Source organism: Amblyraja radiata, chromosome 14 (genome assembly GCF_010909765.2).
Source record: "Amblyraja radiata isolate CabotCenter1 chromosome 14, sAmbRad1.1.pri, whole genome shotgun sequence".
NCBI classification, from domain to species: Eukaryota; Metazoa; Chordata; class Chondrichthyes; order Rajiformes; family Rajidae; genus Amblyraja; species Amblyraja radiata.
This window is the reverse complement of record NC_045969.1, coordinates 40,475,897-40,500,248: the sequence shown is the minus strand read 5'-3', so window position 1 is coordinate 40,500,248 and position 24,352 is coordinate 40,475,897. Positions and strand designations below refer to the sequence as shown.

General features: G+C 42.8%; 1 protein-coding gene across 1 annotated transcript in view; it reads left to right on the top strand.

The window, feature by feature from the left end:
• Nucleotides 1-23,070, top strand: part of igsf11 (immunoglobulin superfamily member 11) — a 203,175-nt gene extending 180,105 nt beyond the window's left edge. Inside the window, exons 5-7 of the mRNA XM_033033157.1 lie at nt 9,194-9,316; nt 14,039-14,186; nt 20,653-23,070. Of these exons, the coding sequence (XP_032889048.1) occupies nt 9,194-9,316; nt 14,039-14,186; nt 20,653-21,076 (695 nt within the window). The 3' untranslated portion in view covers nt 21,077-23,070. The remainder of the gene's footprint in view (nt 1-9,193; nt 9,317-14,038; nt 14,187-20,652) is intronic.
• Nucleotides 23,071-24,352: the final 1,282 nt, after the last annotated feature.

Below are 24,352 nucleotides of genomic sequence, written 5' to 3'. Positions count from 1 at the left end.
CGGTGGTACATAGACTGCGGTGATAACAGTCGATGAGAATTCTCTTGGCAAATAGAAGGGCCTGCACTTTAACATCAGGTATTCCAGGTCAGCAGAGCAGTGACTACCAATCCTAACGGCGTCCTTACACCATGAGTTGTTCACATAGATGCATAGTCCGCCGCCCTTGGTCTTACCGGAGTCCTCCGCTGTTCTGTCGGCCCTGAAGACAGTGCGCCCCTCCAGCTCGATGGCGTTGTCCGGGATGTTGCCGTTGAGCCATGTTTCAGTAAAGACCATGTCGTTGCAGTCGGCGATCCGTCTATGTGTGGTGATCCGCAGCCGTAGTTCATCGATTTTACTCACCAGGGACCGGACATTCGCGAGGAAAATGCTGGGCAGAGCTGGCTGGTGAGGATTTAATTTCAGCCTAGCTCGATGTCCTCCCCGCTTCCCACGTCTTTGTTTGCGGTCCCTGCGCCGCCGCCGGGCACTTCCTGTCAGGGAAGCTGACCCGCTAGACCACGGTGTCTTGGCGATCTCCGGCGGCAGTTGAAAGTCGCTTCTGGAGCTCGTTACGCAGAGACGGCCGAGCTCTAATAGCTCCTGACGGCCGTATAGAGTCTTCGCTCGGGTGCTCCGGGCGAAAACTAAGGTAATGATTAACAGAAAAATAAATAAATTACAAAAACTACGGAGACGCAGAGCCTCGCGTTGTGCACGCGACGCCATCTTTGATCCTGACCACGGGTGCTGTCTGTACAGAATTTGTAAGTTCTCCCTGTAACCGCATGGGTTTTCTCCGGGTGCTCCGGTTTCCTCCCATACTCCAAAGATGTGCAAGTTTGCAGTTTAATTGGCTTCGGTAAAATTGCAAATTGCCCCTCATGTTGCTGCCTTATAGAGCCTGAGATCCAGGTTCAATCCTGACTACGGGTGCTGTTTGTGCAGAGTTTGTACATTCTCTCTCTGACTGCTTGGGATTTTCCTGGGTGCTCTGGTTTCTTCCCACATCCAAAATACATGTGGGTTTGTAGTTCAATTGGCCTTTGTAAGTTGTCCCTAGGATAGTGTTAGTGTATGGGGTGATCGCTGGTCGACGCGGACTTGGTGGGCCAAAGGGCCTGCTTCCATGTTCTACTCTGAAAGTCTACATTTTACTCTTAAAGTCTAAATGTGCTTGATCTGGGGCTGAAGGCATTCCGTGGATAACGAAGCTGCAGTGGACAGCTTCCAAGGATGTTGGTGAGGACTGAATGTGAACGGCCCCAATCATGCCTGTCTGCAGTCGATTGTTTTTATTGCGGCAACACTGACATAGAAACATAGAAACATAGAAACATAGAACTGCTTGGCCTTTGATCATTTTGTGGTCAGACACCCTACACATACCCCTCATTCTTCCACGCATGCACACGTCCAAAGCATCGTGAGGGTAAAATGCTACTATGCCTTACCTGCTACCCCATTGCTGTTCTCGCATGTATCTCTGCTTTGGAGCAGTGATGAGCTGAAGAAGATATGAGGTTGCACTTTCCAACCAGCCTCCCAGCCCTGCATCAGGGAGCACTGGTATATAAACCTCAGCCCCATTCACTTGAATGGGTCTCTGACCCTTTTGTAAACAGTCTTGAGATGCTTTGTTTCATTTTAATGTTTTACTTTTTTTTAAATTATTTAAATCTATTTGAAATTTGTTATATGTCTTTGGCTGAGGCTGGCTCGCTGCCTGGAACTAGTTATACCATGCCAGTTATCTTTAGTTTAGTTTAATTAAATTTAGTTTAGTTTAGAGATACAGCGTGGAAACAGGCCCTTCGGCCCACCGAGTCCGCGCCGACCAGTGATCCCCGTACACTAGCTCCATCCTATACGCACTAGAGACAATTTACAATCTTTACCGACGCCAATTAACCTACAAACCTGTCCGTCTTTGGAATGTGGGAGGAAAGCGAAGCAACTGCGGAGAACCCACTTGGTCACAGTGAGAATGTACAAACTCTGTACAGACAGCACCCGTGGTCAGTATCGAACCGGGGTCTCTGTCGCTGTAAGGAAGCAAATCTACCGCTGCGCCACAGTGCCGCCCAAATGAAATTACTAGGTATCTCTTGGTGCAAAGGCTGGCTTGCAATTGTAGCCAGTGAGCCAGGCAGTGGGTTAAGTCCAGTGCATTCACTACCAATGGCCCTCCCAGGACTTGGAATCGTTCACCTTAATTGTTTTCTGCGCTTTAAAGTGATTTTGTTTTAATTCAAATGGCCTCGCCAAGGAATTGATTTGAAAATGTGCAGAGGCCGGCGTACTCAATGTGTGAAGGACAAAAATCATTGAAGTGTTGTGGTTAAATTATTTTCAATAATGTCCCTTCAGCTTCATGACGCAGCAGACTGCTTTGAGGATTCTAATGGCATAGTCAATAATTACTGTTTCAATAAAAAAAAGCAGGAATAAAAATTGATAAAGACCGCTAGTTATAAGACAGTCCTTTGAAAGGGTTTGTCTCATGTCAATATATGTTGTGATTTTAAAAATATAGATTTTCTCTTTTTAAAATAAAATTGTTGATTTACTTTTAGTAATTAGACGGCATTTCCACCGCTTCCAGTAATAAACCCCCTGTTTGCATCAGAGACAAAATCAGCCTAAATATTCAAATGTGTTGCTCCTTCTGAAACACAATTTCTTGTAAATTGGTGAGGCCTGGATTGAAGTCGGGTTCATGGGTATCTGTTCCACATATACTATTCTGATCTCAGATGCATTAATTTACTTTAAAGCAGTCGATGTGGCAAATCGATCTAAAAGATTATCGATAATTAAATTACTATTCACCATTAACATGTGGCTCACCTCTTTGGAGACCTCAGTCCTAAATGTAAAATTACAAAATAGAAATAAATGCTTATGATTTGTTTTGTCTGCAGTTTTACAAACACCACGTCCTTTCACTGTCTGTACTCATTTCCAACGGCTTATAAGCTTATCTTGGTTTCCAGCAGAAATACCTCAAGCACTAAACTGTCGCACAAAACGGCACCAGATATCAACCGATGACCTGTTCAAATAAGATACGATAGTTGAAAGTTGGTTATTCCCTGTGTGCTTGTATATATATAACAAGGAGTGAGTGAGCCTGCTATTTGTCAACCACATTTGGAAGTGAAACAAAAGGCTGATTATGAATGGACTAATTGGGCGGGAAGATTGACTGGGATTATTGCCGTTCAATTTAGCCGTGAGAACAACTGCTGGAGTTCCTTAGAGAACATGGATAGGCCACATTTCAGCTTGGGACCCTTCTTCAGCCTAATTGTGGTGGGGCAGGGAAAAAGCTGGAAGGGATGAGGGACAAGGCAAAGCTTGGCAAGTGATAGGTGGATACAGGTGATGGTGGGGGGGGGGGTGGGGTGGTGGGGGGGGGGGTGGGGGGGTGGGGTGGTGGGGGGTGGGGTGGGGGTGGGTGGGGGGGGTGGGGTGTGGGGGGTGGGGGGGTGGGGGTGGGGGGTGGCTAGTGGTCCTGGGCAGTTGGTGGACAGAGGCCAGCGATGAAAAGACAAAAGGTATGAGATAAGGATAGGTGAGAATTCAGACGACATTCTTTGAAATAAATCTGACTGTGATTTGACGTAAGACAAAGCTTTGATGAATATAGCCAAGCTTCCAGCTAATTGACTGGAGTGATGTAATTCGCAAGGCCTGACAGTGCAGGGCAACATCCCTCCAGGTTGTTCCAATCCCTGTGTCATTAATTCATGCCGAGTTTATTGTCATCTGTGCAAGTACAGGTATAATGAAAATCTCCTTATACTATGAAAATCCTGTTCGGTGACAGGAAAACTGCTATTAAAACTGACCATAGGGTTAATGAAGAATTCTAGTAGTTATAGGACGCTCTGCATTTCTGGGAGCCGTGCAGTTTGGCAAAGCCTATGTGGCAGGAACAGCTGATGCCTACTTTCTACAGGGGAAAGTGATAAATGTCCTGTCCCCATTGGACAAGATTTTTGTCACGAATCAACACATCTTTGGACAGCCATATGACAGATTTAACATTCATCACTGGTGGCTTGAAAATTTAATGCTGTGTTGACATTTACCAGCATATGAAGCAACATCCCTGCAGTAAAAAGGCTGGCAGCAAGCCAGGCTCAGAGCGTGGTGTGACTGCCTTGCTTGTGAAGCTGAGATTGGAACCAAGACAGGTTTGTCTGACATGAGGATAGACACAATGTGTTGGAGTAACTCAGCGGGTCAGGCAGCATCTCTGCAGAGAACGGATGGTTGAGGATCGGGTCGGGGACCCTTCTACCCTTCTTCAGACTGAAAGTAAGGGGGAGGGAACTGGAGGAAAGAAAAGGCCAGAACAAAGCAGGGCTGGTGACAGACGACCAAGGAAAGGTGCAGCCCGGAACAGCCCATTATTGGCTGGGGAAGTGGTTATAACGAAGGGATGCAAGGATGCGAACAGTGGGACAACAAGGGGAGGGGGGAGGGAACGAAGGCCGGGGTTACTTAAAATTAGAAAAATCAACGTTCATACCGCTGGATTGTAAGCTGCCCGAGTGAAATACGAGGTGCTGTTCCTCCAATTTGTGTGTGGCCTCACTCTGACAGTGGAGGAGGCCCAGGACTTGTCTGGTGATCCTGCAAGTGTGGACCTGGACTAAGGGCAGCACTGTGTCTCACAAGATCAGAGAAATTGGCAGGCATTATAAGGTGAACAAAAGGGTGTAATTATTTTGTGTTTCCCTTATACCCACACCATCTTGGCCACACTCTCATTTCTCTTGTGCAGGAGTCTGAAAACCCTGACCATTTGGTTCAAGAATGGCCTCTTCCCAACAACCATTCGGCTCTTGAACACAATACAACACTACCCGATGAATTTTGAACTGTAGATAGACACAAAATGGTTGAGTAACTCACCATGTCAGGCAGCATCTCTGGAGAAAATGTTTAGGTGACAGTTCGGGTAGGGACCCTTCTTTGGTACAAACCAGCATCTGCAGTTCCTTTTTATTAAGTTATGAACTGTCTTTTTTTGCACAAATTACATCATGCTTTTTTTTTTGCACTAGTACTGGGGTTATTACTTTTTTATTTTTTTGTTTATCATTACGTGTATTACGTTACAGGCCTGTTACATAAGTAAGAATTTGCTGCAAATGAATTTGCTGTAATTGTTCTGCTGTAGGTGGGTGATTCTTCAGTAAGTGAATCCGTAATTCTATTACATTTCTTCTTTTTGTATATTGTTAATAAACAGAATCCTCATCAATAGAGATCAAACCCTAAATGAATAAAGTGTTATTTTTTCATTCTTTTCCCAATGTTCGATGCCCCCCCCATTCCCCCCCCCCAAAACTGCATGTCCCGATGGTAACTAGTGAAATTTCAAGTCGGCATATTTATTTAATGGGGGATCTATCTGGACTGAAAATACTTTTAAACGGTAGATATTAATAATTAAAATATTTATCACCCTTAAAAAAAATTCCTCTATTCTTGATAAAATTATAAATCTCAGTTATTTTCAAAAAATTCTTGTCTCGATGATTGGAGTCATTTGCCGTCACGCACCTTTGTTGAGCAATCCCACATGGCTATAAATATAGGCGCGAACTTCCGACCTCAAAAGACCGCGGAATTCAAAAGTCCCCTACCTTGTGAATTTACAGGATGCGAAGCGTATGAAAACTCAGTTTTCTGCTGCATAGCAGGCACATACCTTTATTCGGCGTCATCACCGAACGGTGCTCAACTCTTAGAGAAAAAAAAAAGTTATTTTTTACTTGTTCTGGAGAACAAATCGTGCCATGTGCCATTCGGGAAACGATATGGCCAGGCATGGCCTTCCAGCGAGGCCATCCTGGACTAAAGGCTTGGGCCACCATTCCCGTCATGGCCACATCCGCAACTTAATCCCCGATCTCCATCCCGCTCCAGCTGGACACGCAGCCGTCGCATCTTCCCGTGACCCGATGTCCTTCTGCACGCCCGGCCCTCTTCAGCCCTTGTTTCCCCCCTCCCCCCAACCAGGGAACAAGGGCTGAAGAGGGAAGATGCGATGGCTTTGTGTCCGGCTGGAGATGGAGCTGGAGATGGAGCTGGAGATCGGGGGTAAGTAACCCTAGCCCCAACCCCGGCTCCAGTCCCAACCTTAGCCCCAGCCCCAATCCAACCCCAGCTCCAACCCCAGCCCTAGCCCGAACCCTAGCTCTAAAGATAGTTTTAGTCATCTCCATCATGTGACGCTCCCAAACTCGATCATCTCCACCACGCGTAGTCATATCCGTCACATGAGTATTTTATGCTCATAATTGTGATTGACAAATGAACAGTATGGCTCTGCCTAATGATCTGAAGTTAATATTGTTTTAGAGGAAGTTGGTGAAAAGTTATGAGAAGGTTACCATTCTTGCTGAAAATCACAATTTTTTTCGGCAGTAAGCTGTTACGAAGGTTTAAAATCACTGCGTTAGACTGAAAAGGTTTATTTTTTGGTGGTTTATTTCAGGAAGATACTCTAATTTCCAGGACTGTGACAAAAATTTGATTTTATATTCTTAAATCAGTTATATTTGCAGTGTTGTTCATCATAAAAATATGATGGATATGACTGAATGCAATGGGCAACCTGGAAAAAGAAGAGTAAAAAATAAATTAAATTCTCTGAAAGATTCTGCCAAACATATTTTTCCCATAGTAATGGTCATCTATGTGAAACAATATTCAAAGTTGCAAAAATTTAAGTTTTATTTTCGGGTTTCCAGAAACTTAAAAGTAGACATTTACTGTAGAATCACCCAGGTACACATGACAATTAAACACTTGACTCTGACTGAGCCCCTGACCAGGAGAACACCATGTTGGAAGCAAACCTTTGCAACCTTTATCCTCAAAATGTAGGGGGAAGCTTAAAGGAGGTTCCTAGTGTTGAAAAAAAAGTTTTTTTTTGTCCACGATAAATGAATGCCCTTCTATCACAAGGACAAAATCAACTTGTTGCAGTTTTATTTATTTTATAATTTGTTTTAGAGTGTGGAGTGGATTAACTAACTAACAACCTTTCTCCCCACTCAACCTGGTTTGCCCAACTTTTGGTTCGAGATGTTCTTGTCAATAAATAAGCAGTACATAACATTATAACAAGAGTTTAAATTATTAAAATAACCATAAAAATTACATCAGGCCATAAAATATAGAAAGATAGGATAGGAAAACGTTGGACCAATTATTAAGTTATCTAGAGACTCTTCTCTTGAAATTTTATTTTGAAGATATTAATAACCTGGCTCCAACTAGTAGATATTAAATGTTGAGGAAAATATCTATGTAATTTAAATTTTCTTGAGTATGTCCAGCTAAGCTTGCTCCCTGCTTGCTTCAGTGGGGATAAACCTGGACTGATTGGGAAAGGGGTGACTAACCTGCTGGGATCCCGTGTTGCAGGTGTAGGTCCTGTGTTCAATATCTCACAGCGACAGATGCTTGCTGTTTAGCCTCATGATGTATCTCTAGGTTAAGACCCTGAACTTACAAACACTTATGAGTCCAGGCAAGTGTACCGCTTGATATGATATTTAATGTTGTCTTGAGTTATACCAAATCCACATAAACTTCCCTTGTTAATTTTGGGGGCGCAAGCAGGCGGCACTGTGGCACAGTAGTACAGTTGCTGCCTTACAACGCCAAAGACTGGGGTTTGATCCTGACTGCGGGTGCTGTTCGTACAGAGTTTGTACGTTCCCACCGTGATCGCGTGGGTTGTCTCCGGGTGCTCAGGCTTCCTCCCACATTCCGAAGACGCACAGGTTTGTAGGTTAATTGGCTTCGGTAAAGATTGTAAATTGGCCCGAACGTGTCGGTTAGAGGTAGGGTAAAGGGATTGTGATTCGGAGTGGACTCGGTGGGCCGAAGGGCCCGTTTCCGTGCTGTATCTCTAAACTAAAGTAAACTGAACAACCATTCTTATTATGGATACCAGTATTGCAGAGATATACACGCATACTGATAAAATACTAGTGTATAGTTCTGAGTTGTGCCCCTAGCACTAACACTATCCTACAGAGTAATGACAACGCACAATTTCACCGAAGCCAGGTATGCGTGTATTAATACATGCATAGAAGATATGCATCTTAAAATAATAATTCTTTTTCTCAGAGGTCCAAAATTGCAGATGCACGCAGGCAACATTGCCAATAGTGCAAATCGAAGCATGGCCGTATCCATTGGTACTATATCAGCACTGAAACCAGTCTCTGTGGGGTTCAGTGTCTTAAACAGGCAATGAAAATTAGACTAGATATTGATCAGAGACCTACATGTGATTGCTTATTCTGCACTTCTTCTCCCAAAGCCCTGTTGCTGGACAGGAACCTTGTGCACAGGGTGCCGAATCTAACTGCGAACTTCTTTCTATCCATTACCACCTCTGTTCTGGGGAAATGTTGCAAGATGCTTTGTAGGTGCTTTAATCAAACAAAATATGACCAGGACCTTCTCTGTTCCAGCCCATTAACAGGGTGTGGAGGCTGCCTTTCCTTGTAGCTACACCTTTTTAGTTTAGTTTCAGTGTGTTGTTGGCACCCACCACCCTGTGGGTAAAATGTGTAAAAAAAACCTGCCTGAATGGAGGTGCTGTTTCTTTCAGTATTTCCAGTGCCCATAGTTTTTTTTTTTACATTTAAGGTGCAATGAAAAGCGGCGTTTTGCATGCTATCCAAACAGATCAGATGCACAATACATGGATACAATTGTCAAATTCGAGTACAATAGATAGAGCAAAGTGGAAGATACAGAGTGCAGAATATAGTTTTCAGCATAGAACATAGAACAGTACAGCACAGGAACGGTCCCTTCGTTCCACAGTGTTAGTGCCGAACACATGCCAAGTTCAACTGATCTCATCTGTTTCATCTTAATTAAATAGAATGCACTGTAGCTTTCTATTTAATTTGCAACTTTTATCAGCAGCAGCTAATTTGTGACCTGTGGTCAGGTAGTAAGAGTGTCAGGGGTTATGGGGAGAAGGCAGGAGAATGGCGTTGAAAGGGGAAAAATAGATCAGCCCTGATTGAATGGTGGAGTAGACTTGATGGGTCAAATGGCCTAATTTTTCTCCTGGTATTTATGAACATATAACTCTTTAATAATGGTCTTTAAATATCAGTAGATTTTTGTTCACGTTCAATGTTTTCTTTCCAAGATAAATCGCGAGGGACATTGTTTCTCCGGAATATCAGCTCTGCTACAAATGGCTTGTACCGATGTACAGTTACCAATGTGATGGGATCCCACACCTGTGCCATTCATCTCCAGGTTAACGAACGTAAGTACATTGTCATCGCCAAATCTTTGCAGCACTTATAACTTGTGTTTACCCTCCTGTGTGTTCAGAATTCCATTTGACACTACACGATTTTCAATATATCCCATCCAAGACCTACCGGCAAACTGAATGTTGCTGAAAGAATCTAAACATGAGCCATCTCAGCATTGAGAGGATTCAGCCACATTATAAATCTAGCAAGAATGAAAGAATTTCATAAACCATCTAGGGTTTAATATTTATCATGCAAATCTTCTTATCCATTTAACTAAGAATTCAACAATTCTCTTAAATAATCTGGGTGGCATGGTGGCGCAGCGGTAGAGTTGCTGCCTTTCAGCGCCAGAGACCTGGGTACGATCCCGACTGCAGGTGCTACCTGTACGGAGTTTGTACGTTCTCCCCGTGACCATGTGAGTTTTTCTGATCTTCGGTTTCCTCCCACACTTCAAAGCCGTACAGGATTGTAGGTAAATTGGCCTGGTATAAGTGTAAATTGTCGCTAGTGTGTGTAGGATAGCGTTAATGTGTGGAGATTGCTGGTCAGTGTGGACTTGGTGGGCCGAATGGCCTGTTTCCGCACTGCATCTCTAAACTTAACTAAACCTTTGTCAAATCTGAGTAATATTTTTTGATGCAAAAGAAAATGAGCTGTGTAATGCTTTAGGTAATAAAGCCAAGGTCACATTTGAACTCATTCAGACCTATCCTTACTGTTGTCTCATTGCAGAATCCACATCCATCTCGACAGGTTCACAGCACCTTGGTTTAAATGGCTCTTTTGCTTCAACATGCAGCAAAGTATCAATGATTCAATTCAATGATACTTTGGTGTCATGTATACCTAGGTACATTGAAATGCTTTATTTTGCTTACAACCTGGTAAAATCATACAACAGACCTCACCTAGGCAGTAAACAAGTGTCGCCACGTGTCTGGCACTGACAAGTTATAAAAATCACTGAACATTCCTATTTACTGCCTGTGGCTGCACGTGCAGCAGACCTATTCCCATCGACGGCCTCCCGCTGGGTCTAGCCTTTAGTCTAAGGGTGGTGAATCTGTGGAATTCTTTGCCACAGAAAGCTGTGGAGGTCAAGTCAGTGAATATTCAGAGATAGATTCTTGATTAGTACAGGTGTTGGAGGTTATGGGGAGAAGGCAGGAGAATGGGGTTAGGAGGGAGAGATAGATCTGTCATGATTGAATGGCGGAGTAGATGCGATGGGCCGAATGGCCTAATTCTGCTCCTATTCCTTATGACACCCTCTTCAATTTCGACAGGAGTACCAGTTAAGACTGCCTCCAGTCCTGATTTGGAGTCTGAATCTATAAGTTAGGGAACAAAAGAATGACTACTGCAAATCAAATCAGATGTTTTTCTGAATTCTGTAAACACACTCAACTATTACACAACTCCCAATCCTAAAAGGCCTGGATATTGTACCCTTTTTGCCAATACCTTTGCCAGATGTCTTGTCTGATTCCTGATTACAGGTGCACATTTGTAGCTCTTGAAGACCTCTGGCATCAGATTGAAATGACCCTTCAAGGATTCTCTCGTGTCCTTTCGTGAGACCTTGTGGTGCTAATACACATCTAGTACGCCCTTGGCCCCACCACCTGCAGCGATATTGCAATGTCCTATTGTGTGTGACTGTTTCTCTGTTCTGCACCCTCTGAGGAACTCAATGATATTGATTGTGTCTATGAACTCTCTTGCTTATGCTTTCCAAGTTTGCTGACGCTGTCACTGCCTGCCAACATCACAGCTCTATTCAGAGAACCCTTTATCTATTTACCTCACACCAGATTATTGCTACGTTACTCCCTTTAGTTTATTATTGTCATGTGTACTGAGGTACAGTAAAAAGCTTTTTGTCGCATGTTATCCAGTTAGCAAAATGACTATACATGATTACAGCCAAGCCGTTCACTGTGTAAAGATACAGCATAAAGGCAATAATGTTCAATACATGATAACATCCAGTAAAGTTCGATTAAAGATAGCTCGAAGGTAGATGGAGGATGAATACAGGATAAATGGTATAACGTTTAGTGCAAGATAAAATCCAGTAAAGTTTGATTAAAGATAGATGGGAGATCGGGACAGCTCTCTAGTTGGTGAGAGAACGGTTCAGTTGCTTGATAACAGCTGGGAAGAAACTGTCCCTGAATCTTGATACCCTCAATACCAATGTACCAAATTAGATCCTAATATAGTTTCTGACAGTGTCGGAAATAAACAGAGGTGGAGCTATGAGCAAGTATATCCTGATGCATGGTCTTGACCTAAAATCCCAATGATTCCATGGATGCTGGATGAGTTGTCCAGCAGATTGTTTTTTTACTGCTTCTTGCTATGCATATGAGATTATCTCCAATGGGAATGAACATAAAGGTTGTGGCTATCATCATGAAACTGATCAAAAAGAACAAAGGTTAAAGATTGCACACAAATGGTGATATAATTAGCATTTGTTTCTGCCAAGATGGATAGAGCTCTGGTCTATTAGATGCTGTTAAGGTTATCATGTAAACAACACACTTGGGAATCGATCAAACGTATTTATGAAATGTATCATTTAAAAATTCTATTTTAGAAAAGTCTGCTGTTTGTTATTCATTGGTTGTCATTGGATCTGTAAAAATATTATCAGTGAGGGGACAGTTTGATGGCATGTGACAATCCGAGCCACATAGGTGGAATGAAAGTCACCCCTTTCATGGTTGTTAATGGTCCTAAGTGAAATTAGTTCAGGCAATCACAACTCTGTTCTCTGGGGACACGGGTCCACAGCACAGAGCCAGTTCTCTGTGCTAATTGACACTAATGAGGCAATTTCACAGAGACATTACAGGCTGACTAATGTGAAAAATGGAAATGTCACGCTAATATTGTGATGGTAGGGGGAGAGAATACCAGGAAGGTTTCTGCAACAAGCCTTGTTTGCAATGCTATACAAAAAAATTGTCCCTACAAGTGTCTTTTGAAAATTTTATACAATGTAATTTCTAGAAATATTGGACGATGTCCCACTGATTTGCATTTTAAATGGCTGAAAGGCGTGAATATTTGGGAAGGCTTTGTCAAAGGCAGACAACCAGGACTTGCTGACATATTCTAGAGACTGAAGCTATTTCAATTTGGATGGCAGTCTAAAAGAATGGTTGGCAAATGGGAAACCGTCAATTTAAAAATATCCTTTTATATTATTAAATTGAGTATTATTTGGTGTTCCGGATAATTTTTTAAGTTTTCATATTCCTAACTTTTTTTTGATTAAATTGATTGAAAGATAGGGGATTCGAATACCAGAGGACATAGGTTTAGAGTGAGAGGGGAAAGATTTAATAGAACTCGAGGGGCAACTTTTTCACACAGAAGGCGATGAGTATATGGAACAAGCTACCAGAGTGGGTAGTTGAGGCAGGTACTATAACAACATTTAAAACACATTTGGATAGGTACAGGGATTGGAAAGGTTTGGAGTGATATGGGCCAAACGCAGACAGGTGGGACTCACATAATTGGGGCATTTTGGTCGGCATGGGCAAGTTAGCCTGAAGGGTCTTTTTCCATGCTGTATGACTCTTTGATGCAATACAGGATGGAAACAGGCCCTTAGGCCCACCAAGTCCACGCTGACCATCAGTCAGTCACCTGTTCAAACTAGTCTGGTTGATCTCACTTTCGCATCCACTCTATGCACGCTACGGGCAATTAATAGAGGCCAATTAACCTACAAGCCCGTACATCTTTGGGACGTGGGAGGAAACTGGTGCACTCGGAGGAAACCTCCGGTCACAGCAAAAACGTGCAAACTCCACATAGACATCTCCCAAGGTCAGGATCAAACCCAGATCACTTGGCGCTGTGATACAGCAGCTCTACCCGCTGCACCAGTATGCCACTCATACCTTCATTTCATGCTTAATGGTTCTCAAAGGTCAAAGGGATATTTCAATGATATGTTGTACCATTGGATAATGATGGGGAGGAGGCTTTGGCAGGTGTCAAAGATGTTGGCTGCGTCATACTTGCTGCATTCTTGCAGATTTCAGAATATATTTACAGGATATAGCTGCAGGATTTGGGGCGGCACAGTGGGGGAGCGGTAGAGCTGCTGCCTTGCAGCACCAGAGTCCCTGGTTTGATCCTGCCCACACGTGCTGTCTATGTGGAGTTTATACGTTCTATCTGTAACCACGTGGGCTTTCTCCTGGTGCTCTGGTTTCCTCCCACATTCCAAAGACATGGGTTTGTACATTAAATGGCTTTGGTAAAAATTGGAAATTGTCCCTGGTTTGTCAGATGATGCTAGTGTACGGGATGAATGTTGGTCGGCACAGACTCGGTCAGCCGAAGGGCCCGTTTCCACGCTTGCATCTGTAGTCTACAGATATGCCAGAACCTGGAAGTGGAAGCTGCACTGATGAAATGGTCACAAGCCCTCATTTCCCATCATTGTACTTTGTCAGTAGAGTCCAAAACATTCAATGTGAATGGTTTATCAGAAAGTCAAGGAGTCCCTGCACAGTTGGCCCGTATCTATCAGCATGTTCCATGTAGGTTCAGGTAACATTACACTTATCCAACAGTTCTCTGATTTTAGCTTTCCTCTCATTTGGAGAGTGTGGAAAGCCCTCAACAGGGAACAGTTAAATGGGTGCCAAAATGGGAAATAACATTAAATTGAGATTTTTCTTTTGTTTCAACAGCGCATTTCCAGAATGTTGGAATCATAGCTGGAGCTGTGGTCACTGGAATCATGGTGCTTCTGCTTGGTGTCATTTCTATTATTGTCATTCTGTTTTACCGGAGAAACAAAAACAAGTATGAAGAGGAAGAGATCCCTAATGAGATACGGTCAGTATTCTCTGGCATTAAAACATGTGGAATGTGGCATATTTGCTGCACTATTCATGGGGTATAAATATTTTAAAGACTCACTGCGTCAGGCAGCTTCACTGGAGAACATGGATAGGTGATGTTTTCTAGTCGAGAACCTACTTCAGTTTGAATGATTCTGATTGATCATTTTCCTAGCAATTTTGTTCTTGTTTTCATAGATGTTGTCTAACCTATTAACCTACTACAGGGTCAGGCAAGCAGCATCCTTCGATAACCTGAATCGATGACATTTCGGGTAATAATAATAATGGATGGGATTTATATAGCGCCTTTCTAATACTCAAGGTGCATTACATCGCATTATTCATTCACTCCTCAGTCACACTCGGTGGTGGTAAGCTACTTCTGTAGCCAGAGCTGCCCTGGGGCAGACTGACGGAAGCGTGGCTGCCAATCTGCGCCTACGGCCCCTCCGACCACCACCAGTCACTCACGCACATTCACACACAGGCAAAGGTGGGTGAAGTGTCTTGCCCAAGGACACAACGACAGTATGCACTCCAAGCGGGATTCGAACCGGCTACCTTCCGGTTGCCAGCCGAACACTTAGCCCATTGTGCCATCTGTCGTCCCGATGGGGACCCCTCTTCAGATTGAAGACAGGTCTCTACTCGAAACATTACCAGTTTATGTTTTCCAGAGATGCTGTCTGACCCGCTGAGTTACTCCACTCCTGTGTGTCTTTCTTTTTGTAAATCAGCATCTGCAGTTTCGTTTTTTTACATTCTGGATATAAACGTTTCTTAGCCTCAAACAACCTGGAAAATAATTCTCAATTGGAATGTTGGCCTGCAGATGAACACAGGCCTCAAAACTTTAGAGTTACAGCATGGAATCAGACCCTTTGGCACACTGAGTCTGCGCCAACCAACGATCACCCCATACACTATCCTACACTCTAGGGACAATTTAACATTTTACCAAAGCCAATTAGCTGACATCAATTGTCCGTCTTTGGGAGGAAACAGGAGCACACGGAGATAACCCTCAGGGTCATGGAGAGAACAAACAAACTCCGTACAGACAGCACCAGTAGTCAGAATCGAACCCGGGCCTCTGGCGCTGTGGGGCAGCAACTCTACCGCTGCGCCACTGTGGAACAGTACTATTAGATTTTTGATATACAATGTAATCAGCATCCAGGGCCTCAACTTAATGACTCCCAAAAATCCACCTCTGACAACTGGATATTGCTTCTGTAGTTTATCGACATTTGGACGGAGGAAGCAATGCTGGATCCCTGTGAGAACTGTATGGATGGATATCTGCCGGAGTTCAGATGGAAGCATGTTTTAGTTTTAGAGATACAGCGCGGAAACAGACACTTCGGCCCACCGAGTCCGCAATGACCAGCGATGTGTAGGAAGAAACTGCAGATGCTGGTTTACACCGAAGATAGACACAAAATGCTGGAGTAACTCAGCCTGACCCGCTGAGATACTCCAGCATTTTGTGTCGATCTCAGATGGAAGCATTCTCACCTGCTGAGTCAGCAGGTTTTTAGCTGAAGCCACATTCCACAGATTTGAGCACAAAATCTAGTCTGGCATCCCAGTTGCTGCCTTTGCACTCTCAGACCTCCCCCCCCCAAGGAGTTAATTTAAACAATAGAATGCATGGATCATTTATTTGGGATGTCCTGGTCAATGTTGATCCTTGAAACACAATCACCAAAGCAGATTGATCATTTCTATTGCAGTGGTATAGAATAATTGGAAAAGATTGATGATTTCTTTGTCACTTTGACTGTTGTTGTCTAACCTGCTAACTATCTCCCTGCATTCTCTGGTGTCATTGCTGATCATTATCTTTGCTCTCCTTTGCGATCTTCCTCGTTGGAAATAGGCTCCTCCAAAGCCTTCAGCCTGTTATGAAAAGCTTCTAGATGTCCCTAGGTCGTGAAATGAGCTATGAGAATACCCAATAATGATGCCTTAAAATAACTGGCCCTGCCACCCTGACAATCAGCTGGGTACCTTCCACCGAACGTGAAAGGCCATTTCCTACAGTTTTCATTTTCTAATTCATCACTGCAGCGAGTTAAAGTCCATAATATTTGTATTCCATGAGTGTTTAATCTTCATTTCAATATAGGCCTCAGCATTGTGATCCAGCAAAAGCTGCTGAGAAAGCAGTAGGTAACCGAGGCCAAGCAAGCTTAAGCTAAAGACACCCAATGTTATGGGGTTGGAATGATTAGCCTTCCAGCACAAAGCTGGCTGCACTCCAGCAGCTAATGAGGTTTGCACAACGTCCGGCCAGAAATTAGATCTAATGCAGTGCCCGTTGTTAGGGCCGCCAAAGGTGAATAAATATTGTTTCAGACTTCCATTTGAATTTTAAATATTTGCCAACATTAGCCAAACTGCAGAGGAAGGGGTGAGCTGTTTTTGATGCAAATACAATGGAAGTAAATACAACGAGAGTGCACAAAATGCAGTGTCTGGACAAAAGCAGCTTGCACCACCTGCTTGCCTGTTTGCAGCTGAAGGAAGCATACGATGGAGTGTGGTCTGCTCAGCACTTAAATATTTTCCTTGGCGTGTGGTGACACACACACACACACACACTGCCCATCAAGAGGTGGTAGATGTCTGTGCAGTTGTGATTCACACAAGGCAATTATTTTGGTTGCAGACAATACAATATACCCTCAGGCCATTATCCCAGGCCCAATCATCATCAGTTGCTTCATCAGTGACCATTCCTTCACCACTAGGTCCGCTGAGGATCTTTAGTTTAATTCAGAGACACAGCGCGGAAACAGGCACTTCGGCCCACCGAGTCCACGGCCACCAGCGATCCCCGCACATTAACACAGGCCTACATAAACTAGGAACAATTTACACTTATACCAAGTATACAAACAGAAGCCAATTAACCTACAAACCTGTACGTCTTTGGAGTGTGGGAGGAAACCGAAGATCTCGGACAAAACCCACGCAGTCACGGGGAGAATGTACAAACTCCGTGCAGGCAGCATCCGTAGTCGGGATCGAATCCGGGTCTCTGGCGCTGCAAACGCTGTAAGGCAGTAACTCTACTGCTGTGCCACCGTGCCATCCATCTGATGTTTACATCTACACGTGCTTTGTGTAGATGCATTGTGTGTAGATGTATCTCTTTAGATAATGCTGCTCTGTGTCATCATGGATAATACCCGGCTTTAATCCGATAGGTGGCTGGCAGCAACTGTGTCAAGAGTTTAACTACCTTTTAATTCAATTTCCATCGTGCAGAACACCTGATTCATTGGTTGTAATTTTTTGAACCATTGCTAAATCTCCCAATATCATTATCCTAAAGAAAAGAGTGCTACATCTGGTAGAGCTGCTGCCTCACAGCGCCAGAGACCCGAATTCGATCCTGACCACGTGTGCTGTCTGCGTGGAGTTTGCACGTTCTCCCTGCGACTGCGTGGCCTTCATCCGGGTGCTTCAGTTTCCTCCAAAGATTTGTAGGTTTGTGGCTTCTGCAAATTGCCCCTAGTCTATAGGGAGTGGATGTGAAAGTGGGTTAACATAGAACTAGTGTGAACGATTGACAAATGGTCGACGGTGGGTAGAATGGGCCAACCGAGTCCGTGCCAACTAGCGATCCCCGCACACTAACACTATCCTACACACACTAGAGCAGTGGTTCCCAACGTGGGGCGTACGCCCCACAGGGGGGCAATTTGATTTTTAAGGGGGGCATCAGGTAAACATATGTAGTTTATGTTTCAGATGTTATTTTGAATAAATTCCATTTTCTGAGAATTATTTATTTGTCTGCTCGTGTTAAAATATGGGGGGGGGGGGGGGGCATCAGGATTTTAGAGGTGATTAGGTGGGGCATGGCCAAAAAAAGGTTGGGAACCACTGCACTAGAGACAATTTATAATTTTTACTGAAGCAAATTAACCTACAAACCTGTACGCCTTTGGAGCGTGCGAGGAAACCGGAGCTCCTGGAGAAAACCCACGCAGGTCCCAGGGAGAACGTACAAACTCCACACAGACAGCACCCGTTGTCTGGATCAAACCCAGGTGTCTTACGCAGCAACTCTACCGTTGCGCCACCGTGCCTAAAAGGGATGCAGTGACCAAAAAATGATTACACATGTAAGGGAGTGCTTGGGTGAATAATCAATTGTGAATCAGATGGGTGCTGCATACGAGCACTTCTCCATCATTTGCAATTACAATTAGGTCCATAGATTTCAACCACTGTAGCCTTCAATATTAAAATCGTATTTATTCATTTAACCCAATTTCTCCATCCATGTGTGTTTCTATGCCTACTCCTAATTTTCAATTCAAATCTTCCAGGAATAAACCTTGTACTTGGTTTCATTTATGTATCCAGCCTTGCCAACTTGTGATAACTCAGAGATTTTATCCCAAGATCATTTTGTTCCTCTACCTCACCTAGACTTGGACCATCAAAGTAATAATGTCTCCGTATTATTCCCACCAAAATGTGCCACCATGCAATTATCTTAAAAAATCACAAATCTAATTGCTAAGGAATTAATTTTCCTTCAACAATTTGTGATTGCAAGAAGTTTGAATGAGAATTTCAGTATTACCTTGTGACTGACATCAGGTACGGTACTCTAAAATGTATTGTTTCCTATTACATTCTGAAGATGGAAATTTATTGAAATACACATTTTCATTCTATTTCCATTGTGCAGAACACCTGATTTATTGGGTTAAATGAATGAATGTAATTTTCAGTTTGAAGGCCAGAGCAGTTGCATTAGTCATCCTTTAAGCTAAAATCTACGGCTCTAATTATTATTCCAAAAATTGTACGACATTTGAATTATGAGGATTGATAGATTATGGAAAATGTTTTGATGTCAATCTTTGTCCTCCATGGCTGTCGCTTCAGTTCAACAGTCATGTGTAATTTGGTGAATTAAGGAAACAAGTTTAAAAAATCGATTTTTGAAATGCAAGGTTAAACTGGTTAAAATATTTTGAATGATGAGCATGAACGCAATGCTGGGAGATAGATTTGATTTTCACAGATTGTACACTGACGTGCTTTTATTGACAGGATCATCGGTGTGTTCTATGCTGTATTCTTTGTGCTCGTGCACGGGATAAAGGGTTTGTTGACGACCCCAGCATATATTACCCATCCCTCATCACTTTTGGACAAGGTTGTGTTGCGTCTGCACATTGAACCAGTGCAACACTTTGCAAAACACTATTTTTCCCAAGCAGGGACAGTACGATTTAGTGGTGACCTTGAAGATAGTGGTGTCTTGAAAGTAACTTCATAAATATCTGATTGTCGGGCTAAAGAGACAAATGGATGATCAGAAGATTATACCTTCACATCTTGTCTGTGGGTTTGAAAGTAGGCCAGACTTTTAGTGCTGGATCCACTTTGATTTCCAAGTTGCTAGGCAACTTTGGAGATGATATTAGTGTAATTTACTTCAAGATCTGTTCTAAATCTGCAGAATATGGACATGGCAATCAACATGCAGTGGAATTAACCTAAAGGCTGAATGGTTTATTTTGCAAAACAACGATTTAAAAAAAAATTGGAATTAAATTTAATTTGTCTATTTATGTCTATTTCTTAATCATAAATAAAATGCACAGTTGTTTTGTGGGTTCGTGCGTGAGTGTGCGTGCTCGAATGTGTGCTTCATTGCTCGAGGTCTGCCCGCTCGAGAGTGTGGGCACACGGCAGGGTGTGTGCTTGAGTGTGTACACAGTGTGGGTGGGCTCGGCGGGATGTACGTACGTGTGTGTGAGTGTGTGGTCGGATCCCTCTTGATAATACGTTTTATATGCTGTGTTAGTTTCACAATGATACCATGAAGAAAGTTAACCTTCCCTGTATGAGAGTTATAATGTGATTGATTTCTACCTGTGGTGCAAACAAAACATGGAGAACAAGTGACACATAGGGAAATTTCCTCTGCTGCTCCACGTACAAAGAGACTAAAGGGCCTGTCCCACTTGGGCGTCATTTGCACGTCATTTACGCGACATCATTTATGCGTCACGATGCACGACGCGCACATTGTGATGCGCACATTGTGATGCGCGCATGGCGTGCATTATGCGCGCATGGTGCACGGTGACGTAGGCAGTGACATGCGGTCAAAATCTTCGCACGCCACCTGCGTGATGCGCAAATGACGCCCAAATGGGACAGGCCCTTAATAGAATATGAGCACAATTTGGAATGTTGAATTTGAAGACTGGTTATTTCCAGCACAAGATCAATACAATGATCTGTTTAGTTGATTAAATTTTAATTTCATGTGACACTTTAAATACATAAAATGTTCATACTTATTACATTATTTCTTAACATAAAATTAAGTTGCATCAGGTTATCTGATTTCAATATTATTATTATCAATATTATTATCAATATCTGATTATTTTTTTAATCAATATTCTCTTCAGGGAGGATGACATCCCACCATCATCGTCCGTCAAAGGCTTCCATCAAGATGGTTCCTCAGAGAATGATACCCTTGCTTCCGCAAACACGTACAGTGCCCACTACTGGCAAAGGAAAAATCCGACCTACATATCTAATGCCTTCAATCGATACAATGGTCACATGCCCCACTCAATGACGATGTCGAGCAGTCAACCTCAAAGTCACCCACTGCATACAAATGGGAGCCACCACCCCACTCCAAAGGCAGTGGTCATCACCACAAGTTCATCTCCATCTTCACAAAACTTAGCAAGATGCAATGGGTCTCTTGGTGGGAAGACCCCTCCACAGCACCACTACACCGTGAGTCATGCAAACCTTCAACGGATGGGTGGCATACCAGTCATGATACCCGCACAGAATAGGGCCGGATCATTGGTGTAGGCAACATCTGACTCATAGAAAGAAGGCATTTGCTTGTGACCTAAGCCTCAAATGTAGACTGATCTTTTCCATGTATAAAGTGTAAACATGCCCTTTCTCACCGGGTTTTTGATCAGTGAGATATATAAACGCAGAGCCATTTGCTGCCTGAGTTTGACTTCTCTACAACTGTGTTTTGTCTTAAATTAATACATTTCTGAAGTCTTACTTTTTGGATAAAATTGTGGGTTGACATTGACACACCATCACAAACTTCAAGGAAAGAAAACAGGAGTACACATTTTCCAGAAGGAAAAAGGAATACATGTTTGAAATTGAAGATGAATAAACCAAGTATATTATTGGAGTGCATCATCTTAACAATGAATGAACGACTGAATCAATGTTTGAAAAATGGTTGCGTCCCTTTGAGAGACGGTGGGTACCTGGAGGAATATTGCCAAGAATATCTCAAAGCGAGAATGCCTCACATCATTTAACCTGCAACTGTTTGAACAAAGGGTAATATTCAGATGTGTTAGGCTAGTTTTGGAAAATGAACAACTGGTTTCCAGAGGTTCGCTCAACTATTTCAAGTGCACTAAAATGGGCGGCATGTTGTAGAAAATAGCAACTTCATCCACGGGACCTGATTTTGGAAGAGTACGGTTTTCTTTGAAGAGGAAAGTTTGAGTTTTTTTCTTCCGCCATTCTTTTCTACAGACGTGCTGGAATTCACAGTGCATTGCGTTTGCTAAAGTGGTCATATGAAGTCTTATTTTGGGGATAAAGTTGTGGATTGGCATTGACACATCATCATAAAGTTCAAGGAAACAAAATGGGAGTGCAAATTTTCCAAAAGGAAAAGAGAACACTTGTTTGCAATTGAAGATGCATGATTCTATGAGCATAACAGTGGCAGCCTTGACTGTGAGAAGACCAAACTGCTGAGGTGAAACAAAGAAGAAAATATTTAAGAATGGAATGAAAACACTGAATGCCATCTTTAATTAATGATACACCAGGACTGCACATGCAAATGTCTTAATTGTTCTGTGGAGCAATAAACTTGTGCATTTCCCACTATTTGTGTTTAAAGACAACATTGAAGATGATGGTTGTTGTAGGGAAAGTAAATTTAGAATGACTGAAGTTGATTCTTTGGCATTTTGTTAGAGCTTTGGAAAAATTACTAACAGAAGAAATATTTATTTGATTCCCGATCAGTATTAAGAGATTAGGTTACACTTGTGTTGGAATGCTTACTTATGTTTACATTTTTTTAAATTGGTATCTAAGACCATCGCGGGTCAGGTAGAATTCTGTCGTTGGGAATTGCAACATGCTACGAATTCCAGGTTTTTCCCATTTTTTTCGATATTGCAGAGCTATGGTTAGCTAGCAGAAGACCTCCACTTTTATCAATGTGGAAGAGAGATCAACAGCTGTTACTAAATCCTGTTTTAATTTGTCAGCACTTACCGATGTATCTCGGTACTGAACTGGGAATGATGACTGATTTCAGCTAGTCCGCTCTGCCTCAGTTAATGACGTTAAACATTTGACTACTGCGCTATAAAGATGTTTGAAAATGATTAAAGTTCTACGTCCTCCCATATTCTGTAAATATTGCAGGTTGCTCGCGACAACGGTGCCAAAAGACCTTCCCCAGAAGTCACTGAGCAAACTGGCTTCAAAACAAGTCTGAAGTCCTGGGTTTTACTTTTATTTTTCATATCGCAAGACAGTTCTCCTTAAGTAGCTTGGGAGATTAGATTGAAAACAAACCCAGTGTCATTGGGATAAGAATGCTGGTCAGCAAAAATTAATTGCAGGGAGAATTGAACAAAAAATGTTGTCAAAAATGCCACTAATTTCCAGCTGTTTGCACTTGATTTTCATTTATTTGACTAATCCTTTAAAATACTCCAGAATCAGCAACTTCTGGTCTTTTTGGTTCTTGTGCACTTGTTTAACTCTGTCATCGACAATAAAAGTCAAATTAGTTTGCAGAATATTGATTTTTTTGATTTTGTTTTAATTTGTTTGGGAGGTACGGTGGCACAGCAGTAGAGTTGCTGCCTTACAGCGACAGAGACCCAGGTTCGATCCTGACTGGGTGCTGTCTGTACGGAGTTTGCACGTTATCCCTGTGACCCGCGTGGGTTTTCTCTGGGTGCTCCGGTTTCCTCCCACGCTCCAAAGACGTGCAGGTTTGTAGGCTAATTGGCTTAGTAAAATTGTAAATTGTTACTTGTGTATGTAGGAAAGTGGCAGTGTACGGGGAACGCTGGTCGACGTGGACTTGTTGCGCGCTGTATCTATAAATTAAACTAAACTAAGAGTCCAATTTGGAGTCAACTGTGGAGAAAGGAAGATAGAAACAAAATGCCAGAGTAGCTCAGCGGGTCAGGCAGCATCTCTGGAAAAAAGAATAGGTGACGTTTCAGGTCGCGACCTTTCTTCAGAGTCACGTGAGAGCGAAACTACAGGTATGAAATAGAACAGGACGTATCAGAGCCACCACCGATAGCCAAGGAGCTACAATGATCTATTGTTGGCTGTGGAGGAGGTGATGACGAAAGGATGTGAACAGTGAAACTATCAGGACGACTAGTGGGGGAGGGACGGAGAGCGAGGGAATGCAAGGGTTACTTGAAATTAGAGAAATCAATATTCATGCCACTGGGTTGTCAGTTGGAAAACTGTTTTGAAGAAAAATGACAAAAGAAGCAGTAATTTTAGCCTAACTGAAGGATGTGGAGGAGTAGAGGTCATTTGGAAAAGCGCAGTTAGCCTACAGACAGTGGGTTGAAAATAATTACTTGGCCTATTTTTGATCAGCCGTTTCTGAATCTTTTATGTGCTTGCGTTTATTGGCCAACAGTGGAATGCTGGCAGCATTATTGCTCCAAAGAACATGTAATGCAATGTTTAGGTTAAATTAATAACGTGTCCCTAATCAGACCTTTTAAAATACCCACCCTACACTTATTAGCTATTCTACACTGGAAATATCTTGCTCTCCATTCCTTCTTAAATATTCTTAACATTCTCAAGTGGGAAGTGAGTTCTGCGTCTATTTTGCAGAACTACTTTGAAATGCACTACAGACACCCCCAGACTAAGGCAATAGGCGATTCATGGAATCTCGCACTTATGTAAACAATTCAGCACTCAATCCCTAGTGCATTCAAGGCAGTTTGTTATTTCCACATTAGCACGATCATTGTACGATCACTCAAGTTAACATCGGAAACAAGCCGGCAATGGCGGTGATGCTTGTCCAGAAGGCCG